At 41.8% G+C, this 24,048-nt stretch overlaps 1 protein-coding gene across 2 annotated transcripts in view; it reads right to left on the minus strand.

Annotated features, from left to right (window-relative positions):
* Positions 1–9,783: 9,783 nt before the first annotated feature.
* The window catches only part of LOC108937380 (ephrin type-B receptor 3-like), a 49,163-nt gene continuing 34,898 nt past the window's right edge, over positions 9,784–24,048 (minus strand). Inside the window, exons 5-16 of one of the 2 annotated variants that reach the window (XM_018757294.2) lie at positions 23,492–23,827; positions 22,072–22,196; positions 21,644–21,806; positions 20,819–20,927; positions 18,844–18,896; positions 18,555–18,677; positions 17,324–17,571; positions 16,583–16,798; positions 16,328–16,477; positions 16,047–16,240; positions 14,072–14,227; positions 9,784–12,430 (exon numbers count right to left, since the gene is read on the minus strand). In XM_018757294.2, coding sequence (XP_018612810.2) covers positions 12,322–12,430; positions 14,072–14,227; positions 16,047–16,240; positions 16,328–16,477; positions 16,583–16,798; positions 17,324–17,571; positions 18,555–18,677; positions 18,844–18,896; positions 20,819–20,927; positions 21,644–21,806; positions 22,072–22,196; positions 23,492–23,827 — 1,982 coding nt within the window. In that variant the 3' untranslated portion in view covers positions 9,784–12,321. Of the gene's footprint in view, positions 12,431–14,071; positions 14,228–16,046; positions 16,241–16,327; positions 16,478–16,582; positions 16,799–17,323; positions 17,572–18,470; positions 18,678–18,843; positions 18,897–20,818; positions 20,928–21,643; positions 21,807–22,071; positions 22,197–23,491; positions 23,828–24,048 lie in introns of both variants that reach the window. The other variant, XM_018757293.2, reaches the window with a different exon arrangement.

Consider the following 24,048-nt stretch of genomic DNA (forward strand, 5'->3'; position numbering starts at 1 on the left):
TTTTCTTGGGTATCTTTTCTAACATCATATCCAATATTATGTTATAGGAGAAATAAAGTGTACTATAGCACTATGATATTCTCATTTGTGTCGCCTCAAGCAGTTCTCCTCCACTGCATGGTCCACACTGCTTTACTCTGATTTAGAGTCAGTTTGCCAAGCCCCCACTGAACATCTTTGCTCTTCCCAGCTACAAGGCCTTTAAGCATTCAAATCCCAATACTCTCTTCATTAAACCTCACTCGGAATTTTAAATTTGGCCTGGCGAGGATCACTCCATTATGTTCTTCCATTCTTTCTTCTTGTTCTTTTGTATACTGTATAAAAGCATTTTATTTTCAAAACCACATTGCTATTTATACATTTTAATACATGAATAAAACATCAAATACCAGTCCAAAAAAGCCACTCGAGTGTTACCTGACACCTTACCTAGTTGTAGCTTTTTTTTTCCCCCTTTCAAAAACTGTCTGTGCTGTTGACAGAAGACATTTAAGATTTGATTTCTTTTATTTTGTCTTTGTTATTTAGTTTTCTACTGTATATAAAGGGATGGGATTTTTTTTCTCCTATCTGGTCTGTCCAGTTATTGCCATGTTAAAACATCAAAGGTGTGTGTGTCGTACTTTGAAGTTCGGTTTGAAAAGAGACACCTGTGTTTTGCTGGTGTAATAGGTGAGCAAATGTGACACTTTCCTCTGCTATGAATGAATGAGCAAAATAGTTCCATCTGATTGTTCTCAAAGCCAGGTATGGGATAGTGTTATATTTGGCTTGCTGAACTGGGATTGGTAATATGCATAATATGCAAGACAGAACACTTCTTCTCCTCCATTTATTTACCATCAAGAACCTCTTCTGCTTGCAAGACCATTTATTGGGTGCAGGGTAGGGTATCCAGTGGGTGGGATGCAAGTTCATTGTAAATAATATATCTTCACTTTAGTAATATGCTACTGAAAACATCTCAGTTATCTAATAACATAACAGTAAGAAACATTTCAATAAAACAATTGCCACAAACTACAGAAGAAAAAAGGTGGTCCTAATGCACCCACTACAGAGACTAATAATCCTAAACGTGCAACACTTTTTTCAGTGTTTACATAGAGATCACTCTGCACGCATTCACATTTATTCATTCATTTAACACTTGCCTCCAAAATGACTTTTTCAAAATGAGTGTTGTGCTACCTACAATTACTTACCCATTTATACAGCTGGGCAATTTTACTGGAGCAATTCAGGCTAAGTGCTATCCTCATGGGCTCTACAGCTGTAGGTGAGACTCTAACCAGCCAGTCTGACTGACTAATAGTCATCAGCAGCACCACCCCCCAGTCTGTGGGGGGGCACAGCAATGAGGATAACTGTCTGATTGGCAACCAGTCATAAGGATGCATCCTTGCTCATTCTTATACTGTTCCCTCCACCAGTCAAACCCTCCAGGAAGGCAAAACCCTTTCATCAGCTTGAGGGACAGTGTTACGTACTTAGATACTAAGTAAGTACTATCTAAATTAGTGATGCACAATATCATTTCAACTAGTATTGTACACTTATTCTTTTGATTGGAAATAAGTTTTTAGTACTTTAACAGCAGGGGGTGCGGTGGTGCAGTGGCGCAGTGGGTTGGACCACAGTCCTGCTCTCCGGTAGGTCGGGGGTTCGAGTCCCTCTTGGGGTGCCTTGTGACGGACTGGCGTCCTGTCCTGGGTGTGTCCCCTCTAGCCTTACGCCCTGAGTTGCTGGGTTAGGCTCTGGTTCCCTGCAACCCCATATGGGACAAGCAGTTCCGAAAGTGTGTGTGTGTGTGTGTGTACTTTAACAGCAAGTAGAAGTATTTTTGTTTGACCACCACATCTGTGATGATAATTGGGGAAGAAGAAACCTTGGCAATGCAGTGTAAAGCAGATGCCTTTTCAATAAATTATTTCCTTTTCAAGCGGGGGTGCGGTGGCGCAGTGGGTTGGACCACGGTCCTGCTTTCCGGTGGGTCTGGGGTTTGAGTCCCGCTTGGGGTGCCTTGCGACGGACTGGCATCCCATCCTGGGTGTGTCCCCTCCTCCTCTGGCCTTACGCCCTGTGTTACTGGGTAGGCTCCGGTTCTCCGCGACCCCGTATGGGACAAGTGGTTCTGAAAATGTGTGTGTGTGTGTGTGTGTGTGTGTGCTTTTCCTGTATAGTTGTTTGCTAGGAGTACACTTGTCTGCCAGCAGGATGACATTACCATACAGACATTGAATGCTTTAAACACAGAAATCGAAAGAAGAGTGTAAATTTCATATGTTCACTGAAACACTAACAGAGAAAGCTACACAAAGGAGTTCATGTATTTTCAATGTGGCGGAATCTGCATTGACATTTGCTGTTCATTCATAGCTTGATATGTAATGTGTTCTGGAGATGAGTGAGGAATAAGCTGACCTGGTTGACTTCAGGACTATGCAGATATTCTGAATATGGAGGTGAGGGGATTGAGAAATTTGACCCAGTATTGCCCTTCCAATGAAAGCAGATGATAAAGTGGATTAGAAGGTAATACTATCGGAGCAGAGGATTAAACAGAAAGAAGAAGGGGTGTGAAACTTAACAGGCCTTTTTTAGTTGGCCCACTTCCATAACATAAACATCCATTAACATCATCACCATCAGTTCGGGTGGAGAACGGAGAGAGGAAAGAACTAGTACAGTCCAAGTGGTTGCCTTAAGACCCTATAAATTGTACAGTTTGTTGCACACCTTAGCATTTATTCATAGCATTCTGGTGCAAAATATCCTACATGCACTTGTCTTGTCAAGGTAACAAAATGCATATTAACTCTGCAATGGACTGCCACCCCATCCAGTGATTCCAGGACAGGCTCTGGACCTCCACAAGACTGACCTGAGTACAAGCAGTTAATAAAAACAAATGAATGAATAGTTGATATGTAACTAGCAACCCTGAGGAATATCACAATGATTTCCACATATAATTATTGCATATACTGAGTAAGTACTACTTTTTACATATTTTCCTTTTTTTCCCCCACTTAACATGTATTTTCAGATGTCGATACAGCAGGTTTTTCTCACGGTGGAGATGGAGTATAAAGAATCTAAGTTTGTAGGGGCAATAGTGATGCAAAGAGCAACTAATAAAAGGAAACCAAACAAAACGAAGAAGCTCAAGGCCGGAAGAAGAGAGATCAGAGTAGGGAAAAGGCTATTGCTATTACTTTTTTGCTAGAAAGAATTTATTGCCTTCAATTTTTAAAGAAATAAAAAAAAATTGTAATGTTGGAGTATAACAAAAGTAAGACTATAATTGATAATTCAATTGAATTCAGTTGGAAGTGTAATACTGCTACTTTCCATTGTCATCATGTCCCTTCCATCTTTCAGAATGATTTACATAGCCCACCCCATTTCCCATACATGTCTTGTGATGTCCTCTCTATGACCTTATCACAATGATGTCTCAGCCTTCCTGTAGACTGACTCACAAAGCAGTCCATTTTACCTAATTGAATTTTTTCCATACTGCCTTGTATTATTCTATTAAATGCTCAAAGTTTTAAGGAAAACAAAGGTCAGCAAAGCTCATCATTATTCACTGGGAATTGCGAATAAATCTATAAGTCTGCATTAATATAGAAGAATGTGTAATATACGAGAATCTTTCACATGTCATGATTTGCAAGAAGTGCATTGATATTCCACTGTTTTCACTTAATTATCATTTTCCCTTTACTCTGATGCTCTTTTCCTTTCTGTATAGTGTTTACAGGTCAGTGGAGAGAAATAAAGGTGAACTGAGTCTTATAATGAGTTGACACTTTGTCGCACATTTAAACACTCATCCCTCCATCTAATCGCAGAGCTACAAATGATTAAGGAATGTTAACAATCCATTGGGAACCCCTGCTAGCTTGTCCTTTGTCAGCCTGTCACCTACTATTAGACTTATTCACATTGCTGAACTTGGAGGGGATGTGAACAAGAGCAAACAGGACACCTGGCAACTTTCTCATTCCAAATAGTTGGACATCAGCTGAAAACCCACATTATCTCTTTAGTTGCCCATCGGGATGATAACAAACTGTGAGTCAAAGAATGTCTTTTCAAATAATTTTCAGTTACACGGTTACAACTAAAAACACTTATTGTGTTTGAAAAATGTTGCTTTGAATGAATTGGGTAGTTCACAGTAAAGAAGAATATCTGATATCATTAAATGCAGAACATCCAAAATTTTATTGAACAGGGGAAAAAAAAGATAAATATAGTATGAAGACATCACTTCCTAATACTTCCTGAAATGCAGCTAAAACTTTTGTTTACAAAGAACAAGTAAAAAATTTTGGATTTCCACAACTGATCCACCTGTCATCTTTGGTCATACTGTGGGTGTGGGAGGGAGTGGAACCACTCTGAGCACTGTGAAGGTATCTGATCGCACTTTTGTCTTTTTCCTCATTCTCTGCTCCCTACCACCCTTGGGCTCTCAGGTGGCTCAGCTGGGTTAAATTTGGCTGCTGAGTTCCAGCCGGGTTAAACTGCTACCGGGCACTATGACATGAACCATACAAAGGTCATGCATCCTCACTGCATGTCTACCTGATGGAGATTTCTACAGTAAAATTATCATACAGTCCTATTTAAAAGACTTGACGTCAGTTTTTAATCTTGAAATTGCCACGTGACACTTTAAATTATTTAAAAGATGGCGTTTCCTTAGTGACGTCAGTGACTGACAAACTTGTGTAAAAACCATCAAATGCATTGTTTTACACAACATACTCTGATTACAGCCAACAGCCCAAATCCTTCAGTCATAAGCACATCACAATGTTACAAAAAATGTACATAAACAGCCAACAGCTACCCCACACCCGTATGACATAAGTGTACTCATCCTCTAAAACTCGATATTTCCGTTACTTCTCCACCTTCCTGACCTGTCCTTGTTCCAGTTTCCCCAGTCCTAATTCTCTTCAAGCTGCTCACAGCATCTGACAATTCAGCTACCAGATTCTACAGTTTGGCATCAATGGAATGACACCGAAACGGTCTGAGTCCCACCTATCACCTCTCAGCTGGCGTTCCACAGGGCTCAGTGCACGACCCCCTACTCTTTTCGTTATACATTGTCAGCTAAATACTAGTTAATAATCCTTGTACATCTGCTAAGTGAATAAAGGGTTAAGCGAGGTTTGACTAAAAGACATTGTTTTTGTGGTAAGGATTTCAAGGGAGACTAAAATGTTGATGAGAGCATATCACTTGGCCCTTATAATATTGCAATATGCAGTTATATGATAAAAAAAAAAAAACCTTATCACAGAGTTTTGGTGTTGTGGGTAAAGTCTGTAAACTAAAGTGTACGGCCAGAGTATTAATACATTTTATTAATTTTGTGGATTCCGCTTGGAAATACTGAAGGTTCCTTTGCATTCCCCATTTTTCTGTCCCAGAGTATGTACACACAGACACAAAAAAATTTGGTCTTCCTTTTTTTTGGCAGTTGTTGCCAATTAGCTCTTGTTGGAGTCTGGACTGTAAAGAGCATTTGCAGTCATCCATGTATGTGGAGAACTAAGCCAAGCCAGTGCTAAACCCCACTGTGTTTGTTTGTTTGGTCATTATGTCAGGTCCTCATGTCACAAGCCAGACTTGACCAATTAGCCAGAACAAGCAGAAGAAGCAGCAGATTAGGGCAGAAAATATGAGAAACACAAAATTCTGGAGAAAAGGAGAAAGAGCGGATGGGGGGGGGGGGGGGGGGGGATATCTGGGGAAACCAAACAGGATGTGTGTATATTAAGTTGTTCCAAATTTAATTTATTACCATTTTCATGCTGTAGTTCTTACGAATCCTGACATATCACTGAGGTACATTGAAAGCTGCATTTGGATACCGAATATGTAAATGTTATGTAGTTTGCATTTACTTCATTCATTTAGTAGACACTGCTCTCCAAAGGAACTCCCAGATAACATTATGTAGTTATGCCAATTCACAAACTTGTGTCTTTGGACTGTGGGAGGAAACGTGAAAACTCCGCATCTGTATGGGAATCCAAAGGAACTTGCATGTATTAATCCTGCTGATGCACTTTTTCCCCAAAACAACTTACAAAGTTCAGCTAAATACAGTTATTTACCCATTTATGGAGCTGGGGAATTTCAGCAGAGCAGTTCAGTTGAAACACATTGCTCAAGGACAGTACAGTTGTTGAGATTTGACATGTAACTTTAAGATCTGGAGGAAACACTTCTAACCCCTAAAGTAGAAGTGTCTGCAAAGTCTATAAGATTATGGAGACCAGCTGTTTACATCTGTAAATTACTACACTGTATAGTAATTAGTTAAATTGACCTTACTGGGTGACATGGTGGTGCAGCAAGTAGCTGAAGTAATAATATAAATATTATGCTTTTTGTGCTTGTTATATGTCATTATGTTTGAGTATCCATCAGCTAGTGAAGCGGAAAGGTTACAGAGCTGAATTTGGTGTGTGGAATTTACTGATCCAACATTAAATTTATTCCAAAAGTGCTACAAAAACCTAATCCTCTGTAGAGACTTCTCCAAGCGTATCAACCAGGAACTTCACAGATATCTTCTGTACCCAATCACTGCATCTGTCTTACTGGAGAGTCACTTTAATTGGAGAAGAAGCAAAATCCTATGAGCAAAACTGAGGATAAAAAAAAAACATCTGAGCACCTCTCTTGAGTCAAGAGAATAGTGTGTCCTTTTCTTAATACTAATTCTCTCAGCCAATAATACATGCAGGAGTGATGGGAAATGGTATAGAACTATATACATATATTTTTTTTTTCTTTTTTTATTGGTTGAGCCAAGCACATTAACACATCCGTAGCATATACAGTACATATGACTGTTTGGGTTGCCTTCTACCAGACAATATGGTCTCCATACCAGTGCAGAATATGGTCTTTGAGGCCAAAGATGACCAAAGGAAGTACATAGACTCTGACAGTTTTATAAGATCCTTAACTGGTACCAGACCCATCATAAAGCCAACATGGAGCCTCTTAAGGTCACCATGGCTCTTTTTTGTAATCACTTTCTGAAAGTTGCAGTAAGTCATAGTAGCATATTGGGAGTAAGGAAAAGTACAAATTTTTGCATTTAAGCAAAAACTGTCAGAAGTGACTTCATGAACCAGAAAGGCTTTATCATAGTACTACCATGTTTTAATGTAGTACTGTGTAAATATATTTGAAAACAAATTGTTTTCTTTATAATAATGATAACATTCAAACTAAAATTCAAACTGTGGTTCACACACATTTTCTATAAAAAGTATTCTTCCCTTGGAATTTTTGACATTCCATTTTGTTACAATATGGAACTATGATGTAGTTAACTGAGAATTTTTGATTTACTGATCAACACAAAGTCTGGAAAAAAAGAAAATCCAGAGACTTTGCTAAATTAATTCAGTTACATGCATTCTTTTTCCCAGAGAACCATCCACAAAGCATGATGCTCCCACCACCACACTACACTGTAGGGACAGTGCTTTTAGGCATGATTTGCTGGTTTTCCTCCAAAAATGGAGCTTATTTCTAATGCCCAAATTTAACCATAAATTCTTCCTCTAAACTGTTGAGTTTGTCACTTACCAATGGGCTATGGCTCTTCTGTCACCTAGTTTTAGAGGACAGCCAGTTGTGGGCAGAAATTTACTTTTAAACCTTGTGTGGAATGTCTTGGCTTGGAATGTTCCTTGGTCTTCATGAATTAGTGTTTCTTTGGAAGTGGGCAAGCTTCCAGACACAGGTGCGTTTATTCAGAAATCATGTAACACACTTCAGCTGCACACAGGAAATCAAGTAATTATGTGAGTTGGAGAAAAAAGCTGGTTACTTCAGAGGTAATTCAGATGTGTCAAATTGAGTTATTTTCTGTTTTTATTTTAAATTCTCAGTTAAATACATCACAGTTCTATCCTGTAAGAAAATAATGTGAAAAAGTCCAAGAGTACCATACCTTTTATAGGCACTGTAACTAGCACTGCTGAACTTCAAACAAACAGATATCTTCTAACCTGATTGAATGATAAAAATGTAATATATATACATACATACTGTGCGTCAGTCAATTAAAATACGACACGGAGTCTGAAAAGTTGAATTATATTTCTTAAATAATTTAATTGCAAAAGGGTCTTTTAAAAATATTTCTACAAGAATGCATCTTTTCCATTTTTGTCTTCACCATTAAATACAGTTCAATGCTTTCAACGAGAAAAACAATTGCATCTCTTCAGTTTTTTTTCTTTTCCTTTCTACACAAGTACTCTTTTTAGCTTTTGTTTCCTATTCCATAGTGGTTCTGAAAGCGGCTATATGATTGACATTTTAAGTGTCCATTTTTTAAAAAAAAAAAAAAAAAATCAGAAAGAGAAAGTATTATTTAAGAGTGAAAAAGGAAGGGGTGGTAGGATGGGCAGTCCTTTTAAGGTGTAAATCTTGGGATCTGAAATAGAACCATCCTGTAGCAGAGAAAGGCTTTTGGCACAGAGTCACACAAGGGGGTAATTTGATATCACATGATAATACTTGGATTTCTATCAAGCATATACAACACCCCCTTCCCAGTTTAACAGGCACCTAAGACAATAACCTTGACTCTACTTGGATCAGACAGAGAAAAAAACTAGCGCCCATTGGATAAAAAAATACATGAGAGTGTTTTTATGGATCTCAGCTGAAAGGAGGTTTTAATAAAACGAAGGAAAAAAGAATTAAATAGAATGTGCATTTTCCAAGACGTTATATAAACGTATCGTTCTAATTGTGGAAAAGTTTAATTTTGTTCCAGAAACATTAAAATGATGATAATAATAAATAGAAGTAATACCATTCCTTTTTCATTTTTCTAACCTCACCCTTTACTATAAACTGCCGTGTTACAGTTCTTTAATTCTACTTTGCAGCTTGCAGGTAAATGTTGCAATTATAATTTCCCTTAATCCTTTTCCAAAAAGATTACTTAGTATTAAGACTTGCAAGATCACACTCCCCTGCTCATTACAACTATGAAAATGTAAATAGCTTCTCCATTATCATTTTCACCTCAATGTGAAGGACAATGCTCACTGTTTTCCTCAAGATATCAAGGGGTATCATTAATACTCTTTGAAGGGTTGAACTATAATTATCATTAAATAAATTAAATTAATGACAATTAACTATTAATGATGACACAACCTTTAAAAATTAGTCAGATTTTTAGTTTGGAGTGTTAGCATATTGTTAAAATTAATTCTTATGAAAAAAATAAAACAAAGATTTCCCTTGGGAGCAGCTCAGTAACAGATTAGTTCAAAATATGTAAAAACATGGCTAAATGACATAACACTTCTTATTATTCTTTCATGAAAAAGCAGGAGAAATTCATATAAATATATGAAATTTACTCAAAAAATAGCAATATCACCCTTCCTTCTTTGTTTATGGTCAGTTTTCCTTTTTTTTTCCTTCAAAGGTGCAAAAGGCAGCTAAACACTTCATCAGTAGTGGGCAGAGAAACCAAAAAACGTGCATTTTTCAAAAAAAGTTGTTAAACGTCTTTTCCAAAAGAAAACGGAAATGAAATTGTAAATAAGAAATCAGATCTTGAAGTTGCAGCTGTAATTGTTACATTTGCAGTTATTTGTTTTGTAGTCTGAATGTTAATTTCTTTTAATGAATAAAAGAAAGGACCTAAGAGATTTATTATAACATGGTATAACTTTTCCGGGTTAGTAAGCCCTTTATGGGAATTAAAAAGGGGTATGGGGTTACAAATAAATGAAAAAAAAGAAAATCTAATTAAACTGGAAGTACAAAGATTTTGCATAATGTTTCATAAGTCGCACACGAAGTTCAGGAAGGTTGGGAGTTTTATAGAGGAATATTTGCACAAGGACATTATACTGTTACAAAAGTCAGAATTGAGTACTATCATATTGCATCAGTATGTATTTGCCCCAAAGCATTTTAGACATTGTCGAGCAGCCTCATTGCCAAAGCAGCTGACGTCCCACCCAGAAGGCAATGGCAATTCATCCTGTTACCTTTATTTCTGGACATTAAGGTGCAGTCCAGGTGATGCAGCTGCTATCGCTTATCTTTTTTATGATGTGCTCCCGCTCTGCTGTTTGAGGCCAAGGCCGTGGGTACCAGACAGGCTGCCTGCTGCACTAACTGGGCCAGGGAAGAATGAGCCTGGGTGATTGCAGCCAGGGAGGAATAGACAGATAATCATAGGGCAGCAATCTGTCTCTGGCTGTAAATATATTCCTGCGGGTGGCGGGTTCCTTGCCGCGTTAATCACTCTGACAAGCACGGGCTAAAGGGTCAGTTGCCTGATGGCGGCTGACGAGTCGGGCAGTGCTCCCGTCTGTATCTCCTGCTGCGGGGCGCTGTGCTGGACTGTGCCCTGGGGTAGAAACTTTGCATCCTTGTCGTGGAAGCCCACCTCAAAGCCTGACCTCCGTTATCAGGACTCTAAACACACCGGGACACATCAGGAGCTGTCAGAGGCCCCTCTGCTAAACCGAAAAAATCGAAAACACAGCTTCCAACAACACAGATCTTGGGAGAGGAGTTGACCAATTTTCAACATATGCATGGAAGACACAGGATATCCACCAACTCCTTCTTTGGGGTATGCTTTTCCCTCCCTTAAGTTTGTAAGGTAAGATTTGCAGTGGATACAGATCCAAATTTAAAGGTCAAACTTACTTGCTTACTGACACCCGAGGAAATACAGGAGATAACAACACACAGAAATGTGTGTTCTCAGTGTCCCCAGAGCCAAGTATGCAGCACCACTCACCCTCTCCTGCTTGTCTCTCTGCTGAATTCTCCCTCTGTCCAGATCTACCCACCTGTTCTCTGACCACCCACCACTAGTCAGTTCTGTGTCAGTCTGATTTGTTGCATATTATTGATGTTTTCTTGTTTAAAACAACTAAAATACAATATCCAATTAATAATTTTCATATTATTTTCAGAGTAAATTTAGTTCTTTTCTTAATTGCTCTTTGTTGTTTGTTTTGTGTTTAAGTCTACTACAGTACCAGGTGCCAGTGACCTCTTTTCTGACAAGGAAAGAAATAAATACACCGTTAAAACTGATCCGAGTAAATTAGAATAATGGCAAATCTTTGCAGTTGTATTACACAGAACAGTCTTTCTGACAGCTGCTTACAAGTTAAGAAAGAACGCATATACATTTCTGAACTTTTGTCAGCTTGGATCTGACAAAAACATTAATTATGGTAGGTAACTTTAACAAATACTTGTCACAACTGGGCTCGTGCATGTTTTCCACTTCAGTACTCACTTGACACTGTATTGCACAGCATTTCTGTCTAAACCCTTAAAAACTCACACAGAAATCAAAGGCTGGTCAATGTATCCATTGTGTTGGCATAGTCCTTTTCTCCCCAAATCATTCTCAGGTGGACAAACTGTGAAGCCATGAATTACCTCAAAACAATCAACCACCTGGAAGAATGTCTTCCAACAAAATGTAAAAAAGGAGAAATAAAACAGCTGGAAAACTAAAACAAACGGCTATTATATTATTAATAAAACACAGCCAGTGAGAATCCCAGACCAAGCGGTGAAAACCACTGAAACTTGGTCTTTGCAGATGGTTCCCTTTGTAGAGAAACCAAAAAGTACATCTAAGATTTCCCCTATCGCACTGACTGAACAAACTTCTCCATCTCTATTCTGCTGTTTTTGTCACACTGACATGTGCCCTATAAATATAGCATCTTCAATATGAAGATGGGAAAACACACAAAACAACTGTTACTACTGGAGAGATTTTTCTGCCATTTCCGGCTTCCGGCTCTGTGAAAGCAGTCTTTCGTTCATTTCTTTGACTAGACTAGTTTTGCTTTTTTCCTTAGAACCGCATTCAGTCTGATCCATCTGTGCTCTCCAGCAAGGATTCTCTGATGGATCGGGAGAGCTGGGAACCGTGAGAGGAAGCAATACAGCGATACAGCTCCAGGAATCTGGCAATTCCCAGCCAACTGCACGAATCACACGCACGCATGCAAACAGCACCCCAAGCCAGAAACGAGGGAGGCACGCATGGGACATGAGTTCTAAAAAAAATGCTGAGGAAAAAAAAGTCACAATAAATGTTCATCAGGTGGAAATGCAGAATTAACACAGAAAGAGGAAATGGAGGGTGGGAGAAAAGTCTGAGGCACTGCGAGCCAGGTTTCTGATTGGCCGAGACAGGCAGCGTGGGTTTCCGATTGGCTCTCTTTCTCTAGTCCCTCCCAAAATTCCTCAGACTTGGACAGGAAGTGTCTGGTTCATCTGTAGCCTCATGTCCTGAATGCTGCCCAAAATCTTCTTTTGGTGTCCCGCCAGTGTTACCCCTATCCGCAGGAGGTCCCTAAAGACAGAAAGAAATCGGTGTCAAAGATATCCTTCCAATGGTCAACCTCGTGGTTTAACTTCAGTCCCTCCAATATTCAACCTCATGGTTTACCTTTCAATACATGACTCAAAAATAAGTAAAAACCAAAAAAATGCAGGTTTTATGGGGGGTGCAGCGGCGCAGTGGGTTGGACTGGGTCCTGCTTGCCAGTGGGTCTGGGGTTCGAGTCCCGCTTGGGGTACCTTCTGACGGACTGGCGTCCCGTCCTGGGTGTGTCCCCTCCCCCTCCGGCCTTACGCCCTGTGTTACCGGGTGGGCTCCGGTTCCCCGCGACCCCGTATGGGATAAGCGGTTCTGAAAGTGTGTGCGCGCGCGCGCACACGCAGGTTTTATTTATTCCCATTTATTCATTTAGTTGACACTTTTCTCCAAAGAGACTTAAAATAATAACAGTACAGAAGGGTAATTTTGACTATAACAGTTCAGGGTAGGTACCTTCCTCAGGGGTATTACAGTAGCAGGTGGAATTCAAACCTTGTGTCTTTGAGTCCAAGGACTGTGATTCTACACTACCTGCTGTCCGCCGAAATGTTTACAAATATTAATAACGCTGAATGTTTGTGTAATCAGTTAAAACAGATTAAAATAAAAAAAAAAAAAAGAATCACGTGATCAGTCATCATTGCGCAGTACTCTCAAATTAAACTCTTGATTCAGTGATGCCACATATACTGCAAATATGACAAGAACACCTGTTTCTCCCTTTGGACAACGGGTAAGCAATTGAACGTCCATATCTGGGAGAATGATTAGCTCTGTGAGAACCATCAGACTGTGGGTCTGTGTCTTTCATGGCACAGCATGTCTTATCACTGAGATTTCACACAAATTAGTGGAGTATTTTCCCCCCTTCTGCTCCATCACCCTCATCATGCCAGAATCAGGGGATGAAATGATAATAAATGATGACCATTAGAAGAATTACTGGGCATTAATAGCAGGAGAAACTCACTGATTGGTACACCTGTCATGCTGCCAAATTGAAACAAATTGCCTCTATCTTCATCCCCTATCCTCTACCTAATGAGGTTGATATATTTATTGCGATTACACCCAATTCATTACCTGATCTTAACAGCACGGTTCATGTTCCTTTTTTGTCAGTTCCAGTTCATAACACAAAAGTTTTTGGCCCTCTAATCTTGTACAATTTTGTTTCTGTATGCTAAGAAATGTTGGACATTAATAAATGTGCAATTTAAAATTTATAAATTCTCACAATGCCAATAATCCATTTGATGCATTCTTCTATCTAAAGGTGATACACAGTATGTTAATATATAGCCAAACACAGTGGTCTGCAACATCACGTTGTTCATATTATAGGCTGTTGTTCAGTAGATCCAAGGAAACTCATATTAGCAGCTAGATATATTAGGGAAATATTTCAAAGTAAGTTACAACTGCTTGGGGCCTATCTAGCAGTTGAAACTTTAAGCTTTTAGAAACTATTCCATTTTTAACCATTGCTGAGACCAAGTTTTGCTTGGGTCTCCTCTTGAAGACACACAAGACTCTTAGGCAAGTTCTGGAATACCTATATTGTATATAGGCCAGGCTGTCTCGCCCCTACCACCAAAGCCCACTTGCACTCACTCTGCAGTCATCTGTGCCACTAAGTCAAAGGAGGCGAAGCCGGCGTTAATGAAGTTGTCACGGTAGCGGCTCATCTTGATGGCGTCCAGCCAATCGCCCACAGTAGTGAAAGTAGTATAGTCAGGGATGCAACGGTCAAGCAAGGGCTGGGAGACCCTACGGGGAGAGAGATAGAGATTGAGATATGTCCCATAGTCGGTATATTTTCGTGCACTGTGGGCAATGGGCCGGACAGACAAATAGACAGCTACTGGAGCCTCCAGCTACCGGAACAAGACAAGACTAGTCACTTACTGAGAGGCCAGTGTATTAGTACAGTACCAGTCAATAGTTTGAGCACACTTGGTGGAAACCAAGTTTTTCCACTTAAGATTTAGCGAGAAACAAAGGGGACATGTCTCCCCAACTCTTCCGCAGCAGTTCCCAGAGAAGTAGGGAACTTGACGGTTGTTTTGCTCCGCCCGGTTAGGCCCATAAAAGCATTACCAGGATATACTCAAAATTTTGACTGGTACTGTTTATCTTTGTAGTCCAATTACATGTGGTGAAGGTGGAGAGAATTCAAAATTTCCAGCTCACTCCATGGTTAATGTACAGAATTTGTCTGCAGCAACATAGCTTGTAATAATCCTAAATAACCACGGTACTGACATATCATTACACAAAGTTTAATGAAAGGGCGACAGGAAATGGGAGGGGGAAGAGAGAAAGGGAACTACTGTACTGTCTCTTTCTGCTCTGTTGAGCCTGCTTGCCTTTTGATGGCATTATATTAATTAACAGCTAAAATGACAAAAAAGTTAATAACAGTATACAGAGGGTCTATTGAGAACCAGACTACAGATGGGTGGGGGGTTTTAATAAATCTGCTTCTTGAGTTGAAGCACTCACAGTCAGTGAAGCTATCAGACGAGGCTCCTTAATAGATCATTGTTACCGTTGCCTTAAGTAATGTTCTGAAGACCTGTTTCTCTGCCAGCAGACCAGCCAATAGCAAGACCCACCCAGAGATGGACACCCATTAAGTCTGTCATGAACTATGGCTCCCAATGGCAAAGGCCACCGGTTTCCTTTCCTTGGGGCCACAAAGAAGGTCACTTAATGAATAAAATGGCAATGAATCTCACACAACCACAAGACGTGCTTGGCTGAGAGCACCAAACCTGTGGTTGTACTGTGAGCACGATGGCCATGTGCTCTCATTGCCTATTTCCATGCACAAGAACACAGGATGTGAAAATGTACCTGTCTTGGCACATACAATAACAAACCATCATATAACAAGAATAACAAACCATCATATAACAACATACCTTTCACTACTCTGCAGGGGGCAGCCTCCTCACTGGCCTGTTTAAAATCTCGTTAACAGGCTAATTAAAGCCATCCCATCTTTGTTTTTTCCTTAATCTAGCTAATTAATCTCACTCCATCCTTTCAGCCACTGACATAACGGAGGCTCCTAGTCTCCCCTGTCACCTGAACCGTGGCTCACTGTGCTATCCCAGGAAAGAGCTCTGTCTCTTGAGGACTTGTAGGTAGGTCACTCCCCAAAACTTATCCCAAAGCCATCAGAGCTGTAATGTGTTGGGGTCACAAAGTTGCAGGACTTACATTAAACTCAGATGTAAAATTACTGATGTACTCCTACAATCTTTGGTTATTTCAGATGCTTCCTTTAGATACAGCTAGTCTGATTTGCATAGTTTGCACTTAATAAAAATGTTTATTTGACATTACAAATTCATATAAATTCTACGGTAACCAATTATGTGAGGAGTTAGTATTAATGATTGCATTTTAAAATCTCTCAGTTAGTGTGTGTGAACAGAGCAATAACTCACTGGGGTAGTGCTGGATACACAACACCACACTGAAGCGTCGAGCTACTGATGACTACATATACCTAGGAGCACGTCACTCGTGCCTCTGCACAAGCTTTGTATGTCTGCCGCGTTCACTGTGTCGTGCTCACCCCGCTTGCGTGCTCGTGACCACCTTGAGGCTGGCGGCATTGCGGATGAGCTTGTCCAGTGTGTTGACGATCTGGGAGAACTTGGGCCTCAGGTTCCTCTCCTTTACCCAGCAGTCCAGCATTAGCTGGTGTAGCGCAGTGGGGCAGTCCATAGGGGGTGGCAGTCGGTAGTCCTGCTCCACTGCGTTGATAACCTGGAGAAAAGGGAGGAAGCCAAGGAAACAGTGAGGCCCAGACATCTAAAGAGGATATAAAAACGCAGAAGTGTTCATCCCACTTACATCTTGATTGCTCATGTCCCAGTATGGACGTTCGCCATATGACATCACTTCCCACATGACAATGCCGTAACTCCACACATCACTAGCTGAGGTGAACTTCCTGTAGGCAATGGCCTCTGGTGCCGTCCAGCGAATGGGGATCTTCCCCCCCTGCGGTCATAGAAACAAATTCAAGTCAGGTGAAAGAACATTTTATGAGTTACAGCAAAAAACCATTTACTGATCAGACATTGAGAAGCACTGAAACACACTTACTAGTGAACTCGTGTATGTGGGGTCTGTGGGGTCATCCTCCAAGAACCGGGACAGGCCAAAGTCTGAGACTTTGCACACCAAGTTGCTGTTGACCAAGATGTTCCGAGCAGCAAGGTCTCGGTGGACATAGTTCATGTCGGACAGGTACTTCATCCCAGCCGCAATGCCCCTGAGCATCCCTACCAGCTGGATCACGGTGAACTGCCCATCATTCAGCTGACAGGTAGAGAGATGGGGAGATCAGCATCCAGAGCTCGTACCACACATTTCTCTAAGCAAAACATCCCTGTCCTTTACTTTCTCTTTTTCTCAGTTGTTCCATACTTAATATTCCTATGAGGCATTTGATTCATTGCTGAACGATTCCTCTTTAAATGTCAGTGATAGAGAGAACATGTTATTTGTCAGAGCCTAAAAGTGTGGTAGGAGCTTCATAAAAGAGAGAAAGAATGTGGAAAAAGCCTATTTATAGAACCATTGGGACGATTACCTTACTGTCTGTGCTGCAAAGACATATGGATACAAAAGCAGACTATGAGAATGCGGTTTATCTTGACAAGAGAATACTACTTTAAACTGCGTTTAGACAAGCTGACTCTTGACAGCAGTCTTAAGGTCTGATCTGGCACAAGTGTGACTATTCAATAATCTGTTCATGATCATGTGATATCCGTTGACGGCTGCCTGAGATCCCATATGAAAATGCATCTTTGCAACCGTGCATCTTGGAGGTTCTCTTACTCTGAGAAATGAGTCCAGCGCACCATTCTCCATAAACTCTGTAACAATCATGACTGGCCGACTCTTGGTCACTACTCCCTCCAGGCGGATGATGTTGGGATGGTCAAACTGGCCCATGATACTGGCTTCGCTCAGGAAGTCTCGTCTCTGGCGCTCTGTGTAACCAGCTTTCAAGGTCTTGATGGCTACGATGATCTCCCGTCGGCCGGTCTGCTTGAGCCGGCCACGGCAGACCTCACCAAATTCTCCTGGGAGTGGAAGACAACAGAACGAGAGAAAAAGGGAGAGAGAGGAGAGGGGGAAAAAGTGGAGGAGAGTGGGGGAAAAAGGGACAGGGGACAGTTACTGGTTAGAACTGAGGAGCCAGGGGAGAAGGAGAGGTAGTGTGGGAGAGAAGCAGGGAGAAACTCGGGTGGGATGCACAGGGATCTGAGAAATGGTGCAGAGGGACAGTATGGGACATAGCACGGGGGATGAAGACAGAGTGAGGGCAGAAGGGGGGATGGGGGAGATGGTAAGGTCAGGCGTCTGTGGGAGGGGGGGCAGATGAGGTGGCATGGGGAGGAGAGAGAAGCTTGGGAACAGTGGGGGGATTTCGCCTGGTGCCTGCATGGGATCCTAGGTGCCGGAAGGGAGGCAGGGAGGAGGGAAGGAGAGAGGAGGAGAGGGTGGGTTTGTCACTAAAAGGTAAGGCTGGGAGTCGACAGGCTCTAGTTGCAGCAGTTGATGTTAGAGGAGCAGGGGGCAAGTTGCATAGGACTCTTCTATTCCATTCCATCGCAAGTCTTCAGGCCTAGTGGGGTCTGAACCTGGTTCATAGACGCCGGCAGCCTGCAGCATTTTTAAAAAAGTCTAAAAAGAACCGTCACTACAGTCTCGGAGCATAAAGCAATATAGACCACATGGATTTCTGCTACTCCACAGAGGGTTAGAGGTGAGGGAAAAACAGTTGGAATAGTCACTACGGAACTAGGGAAGCTTCACACAATTTTGACCCTGGAGATACTTTCGGAACAAAAGATTGGTCCAATTAATTCACAACAGGGTCTGAAATGGAACTGTGAGGATGCTAACATCTCTCAGGACCATCACTGTGAGAGGAACAAATAGGGGTGTAGGTGGGAGGTTGATTAAATTATTGAAGTACCGCTTGGAGTGAAGTCTTCTAATGGTATGGCCTGGAAGTGTCTAGCTGTCTTCCCCCTGCTGCTGGAGAGCTTGTGCGGGTTACCTGCCCCAATGACCTCCTCGATCTTCACGCAGGAAATGTCGATTTCTTTGGCAAACTCTCGGACAGCTTCGTTGGGGTCCTCGTAGGTGAAGGGGTCAATGTATACCTTCATTCCAGGAGTAACTGCAAGATTCATAGTAAGAGCAGGATGTGTGTATGCTGCAACCAGATTTTAAATGCTTGGAAAAATCCTATTACATACTGATAAGGCAAAGGCAAATACTAGAATCTGGGTCAAGTGCAGTCAAGAAAAAGAATATATACTGAAAGAAAACAGGTGAATACTTACTGTACTGTTGTAATTTTTCTGTATACTCAGATTCAGAGCCATTACGCTGCTTCCTGCGGAGAAAAACGCAAAACACGTTTATTCCCGTGGCGATTATTAGCTCAATTTTAACAGTCACCAGCCAGCGAAAAATGTAAAAATAATAAATAATTTGGTATTATACACATCTTAAAACTTGCTTTGTTTAAAAACAGGACAAATACATTGCAGAAGCTAACAGGAAGCATCTGGACTGGGACGGAAGCCTTCTGAAGATACAAAATGGCATTATATAAAGCCGCATAGCAACACAAACAAAATGACTGGTTGAAAAGGTGTCAAAAATGATTACGTGGGACCCATTGGAGTGAAAGCCAACTGGAACAAACATTTGCAAGTTTACCATATGTTTTCACACTGTAATGTACACTCAAACACTGTACGTTTTATACTCTTCAATCTTGATGTGATTGCCCTGTCTTTCATCTTTTTCATTTTTCTTTCCTTGGTATTAGTCTATTAATACAGGGTTGGGAGCAGGGGCTGTTGAAATTAGATGTTAATGTGGTTCCTTTGTTGTCTAACCAGTAACCGGGGCAATAATACCCGCTGGTAATTTACATCTCATTTCCAATTCTAATGCGGATCCGGAATATGCCAAGGCCTCTGTTTCACAGATACACTAAGACACTGAAACACAATGTAATGATGAAAGAAAAGAAAATGGAGAAAAAAAAAAAAGAGATCAATCCAGCATGAAGGAGCAAGGCTTGTCAGAACAGTGCTTGGTGTGAACTGTGTCAGCAAAAGACAGGTGTTTGCCAGTGGAACAGTGCCAGCCGGCAATCTTTGGGCCCCATGGACAGCACAGCTCAGAAAGTGAGAGCTTATTGTTATAGAGCGAGTGCCGAACATCACTGCTAAACCTGGGACTCTTTAGCCCTGAGACAAGGCCAGCTGCAGCTCTTTGTGGCTGTATGACAGCAAGCAAAGCATGCTCCAACAGCAGCCAGTCACATTTAACAGCTTGTTAACAGTACAAACACATTTGGAGACACTCGACAGATTCCTGTCCTTTCAAATGCCAAGTTAGAATTGAGACCCCGCAAAATCTATACGTATCCATCTAGCTGACACTTTCCTCCAACGCAACTTACAGTGTTAAGCTACCTACGATTATACAGGTGGGTAATTTTACCGGAGCAATTTAGGGTAAGTACCTTGCTCAAGGGTACCACAACAGCAGGCAGGAGTCAAACCTGTGACCTTCAGATCTGAAGACAGCAGCTCTGTCCACGACACTATCAGCTATAGAGTATGAATAGTATAAAAATAGTTTGAAAAGGCTAGCTGGGTATTTCATTAAAGTAGAATTTTTGTGCGCAAGTGAGCTTGAGGTCACGTGTTTAAGTACTGAATCAGGGCACCATCTTTGGTCTGCTCAAGTCCTTAAGTTTATTAGATTCAGATAACCAAATACATTTTGTAATTCAATCTGAATGATAATATGGATCAAAATTATTAAGCTGTAAACAACTTATAACTGGGAGTTCCAGTTCAAGATTAAAAAAAAGGCTAAATCACAGGTCCAAATATCGAGAAATATTTTAACCTTGTATCTCATGAAAGTGGAGGGCAGTGCATCAGGCCAAAATACAGAAACATGATTAAGCATGTAGAATTCAGGGTGAAAAAAAATCAGATATCTGAAGAATACATTTCTCCACGGTAAAAATATGTTGCTAGCTTGCCTGAGGGAAAATGTGAAGAGCAGTTTCTATTCCAAGAAAGAAAATAGAAAAATCTGAGAAGTGGCCACTGCCTGATAAATGTACTTGAATTTAATTGCATCAGGGCCAAAGCGGAACATTTTAGTAGAGAACAAGCAGTTTGGCTGAAGGGCTGGTGAGAAAAATAGTACAAGAGTATCTCCGCATCTAATGTGCGTGTGTGCGTAAGCGTTGGATGCCATTGCATGATGCTCAGTGGTTGTTACCTGAGGCACACGATGGCTATGACAACAACAGCGATGATGAAAACCAGACCAGCAGTAGCGGAGCCCACGAAGAGGGGCAGCTGTTCCTGCAAGGACTTCTCTGGGTCCCCTGAGGGTGACAGAAGGGACGAAAGGGTCAAGGGTTGTACGCATTGTTAACAACAACCGTGCATCTGTGTGGCAAGAGCCACTGATCCGTAAGACTGAGCGGAGCAGAATTAAGTCCATAGTGCATCAGTGACCTGCTGCTTCTTTGCTGTGAATCCCTTTGGATGCTCACAGATTACATTTACAATTCATTTAGCTGACACTTCTCTCCAAAGCAGCTCAGCAACTGATAGTTTTTACTGTATCAATTCAGGGTAACAGTATTTTGCTCAAGGCTACTCCAGGTTCAGTTTGAACGTGGGACATTCTGGTTACGCTTTTCTCCAAGGTGACTTATGCTGTAAAGGTACGCTCATGCACCCATTTTTAAAGCAGAGTTAGGGTAAGTACCACTATCAAGGGTATTACTGCAGGAGGTGGGATTTGAACCTAGTTCCTTAGGGCCTAAAGGCAATGACTTTAACCAGTGCGCTACCCCTCGATGAAACGCCTAACCCCCACCTTCCCAGCCCGACATTAAATATTCCATTATATAATCACATCTTTGTCTGTCTTTAGTCACGGCCAAAGAAGGGTTTGGTGACAAGTATCTCAATATATTTTATTTTCCATAGTGAAAAAATGATACCGAGGAGATATAATGGATTCCAAAGAGTCACTGAGTGGATGTGAGAAGAGTTGGTTCTGAGAGGAAGAGCGTGCGGACAGAGAACTTACGGTGGTGGTTGGTGCTGAAGGCGGTAGGGTTGCTGTAGTGGCCGTACCCTGCCACTGTGCGCGCTCGCACCTGCACGATGTAGGGTGTTCCTGGTTTTAGCCCTTCGATCCTGGCCGAACTGCGCTGTGCAGTCATCGTGTGCGCGATGGCCTCCCCTTCGTCCTGTGTCCAACATAACATTCATACACTCGGTCCATTTGTGCTCTAATCGCCGGGCCCATCGCACCATGGTTTAATCCACAACGCTGGCACAACATGAATGTAGACATGACGACCGTTTGCTCTCTACCGTTTTCAATGAGTCTAATGGAAAGTGGAAGACCAAAGGTAAGGAAAGTGCTAAAGATGAAGTAAAAGCAAGATTGAAGTACCTGCCGCAAGAGAAAAGAGAAGTGAAATGAAATGTATTGTTGCCACCGTCGCTTACCTTCTCATGGTATTTAATCTCATAATCCAAAATGATTCCATTGGGTTTTTCTGGAGGCAGCCAGGAGAGGCTCATGGTGCTCGATGTGGCCCCCATCAGGTGAACAGTTGGAACTGCAGAAGGGGCTGTAATGAAAAGTAATTTAATAGAAAAACGTTACATATTTTACAGTTAAATCTTTTTTCTTCATCGGGACTAATTAAAGGATGGCATCCATTATTTATTAAATTATACCATTACAATCCTGTCAGGCACTGTAACACATCTCGGAAAATGAGAGCAGGCAAAGGGAACCGAACAATGAACATAGTGCAGTCACTCTTCTCTCCCTGTGACCTTTATAAATATAAAAGGGGAGCCTTTTTCTCTCTGCCTTTGATTCTTCCCTTTATCAATTTATGCTAGAAAATGTGATTATTTTGCATATCTCCCCAGTTATTCTCCTGCATTTCCATTGTTAACAATCTATCCTTAAACGGTGTCTTTATTTTTTCCCTTGCTTCATTTTACAAAATCTCACATTTCCATTCATTTCCTTTTTGTTTTACCACTCAAAGATGCTCCCTTCTTCATATCTCTCCTTTCCCCATGGAAAGTATTTCTTCCCATTTCTCTCACTCCAGATCCCCTTTTTTTTTTAAAAAGATCCTTAATCCCCAAGTCCGGGTCTTTGATCCTTTCCGTTGTAGCTCTTTATTCTTCTAATTCTGCTTCTGCCTCCCCCATACCCTCCAACCCCGCCCATTCCTCTGCTTACACCCTAACTCCCTTTTTAACAGCACCCCTCATCCCCTCCGCGTTGTCTCCTCAAAAACAATACATTCTGGACAGATTCCCCGGTCACTCCAGCCCAAGGATTAAGGGGCCATCCCAGGCTCAGACACTTGGTAACCATGGTGACCAAACTGTGCATAGCCCTTATTTGTTTATGTTCTTAAAAGGTGAATGAATATTCAAGGACACCCTGGGAGAATCTCTAGGATTATCTGATCACAGGACAGGCGCTGCACCTTTCTGACCCAGCGCTCGGATGGAGCTTGGGGTCTCGGTGACCCTGCGGCTGACCTGCTTATAACATTTTACTGGGCCTGCAGCCCCCCTAACCCCCCAGTGCAAACAGCATGCTTTGTGTAAAATTTTTAGAAAGATGGGACACCCCGAGAGTAATCCCAGTAGTGCCTGAGCTGTCTTGGCTAAACAGTCTATGTCACACATACCCACATGTCCATTTGACACCTAGATGTCTGCTGTCATATCTAACAGAAGCGAACTGGTGACCCCTGGGTGCCGAACAAACTTTCGGATGGGGAAAGTTCCCACACAGGGGGACCAGATGGGTTTAATTGCTGTTGGATTTTTCGTGTCATCTTCCAAAGGTGCCACTTTAAAGCAGGGGCCTTTTGTTACATGGGACACCCACCAGCCTGGTTGGTGGTGATGTTGACAGCAGCGAAGTGCGGCGAGTAGGGGCTCTTGCTGGAGACACCGTTGACGGCCTGGATCTCGAAGCTGTACTGCGTGTGGGCTTGGAGATTGCGCACGGCCACACGTCGCTGCGTCAGGCCAAGGTGCCGCGGGATTATGTCCACGTTGTCATCGCAGCGCGAGCAGGCACCGCGATCAGGGAGGCACTTCTTGCAGATGACGTTATAGACCAGGTCATCGCGGCCCCCTAAGTCACGTGGCTCGGTCCACTCCAGCACCAGGGACGTCTCGTTCACGTTTGAAATGACGTTCCGTGGGGCCGAAGGGACAGCTGCGGGAGTCGGAAACAGAACTTTGGTCAGATACCTATACGGGGGGGACTCCGCTGTTCGAGCCCTTCAACGGCACCATGGTGGTCATTACATAACGACACTCAAATGCTGGCGCACACAGTGTTAATGACCAATCCTGCTGATATGTTGCGTTTATTCACACGGCTTCATTGAATTAATTGCCAACATGTAATGATTTTCAAAGAGTTTTTCACTGCAT

This window comes from Scleropages formosus, chromosome 8, assembly GCF_900964775.1.
Source record: "Scleropages formosus chromosome 8, fSclFor1.1, whole genome shotgun sequence".
Lineage (NCBI taxonomy): Eukaryota > Metazoa > Chordata > Actinopteri > Osteoglossiformes > Osteoglossidae > Scleropages > Scleropages formosus.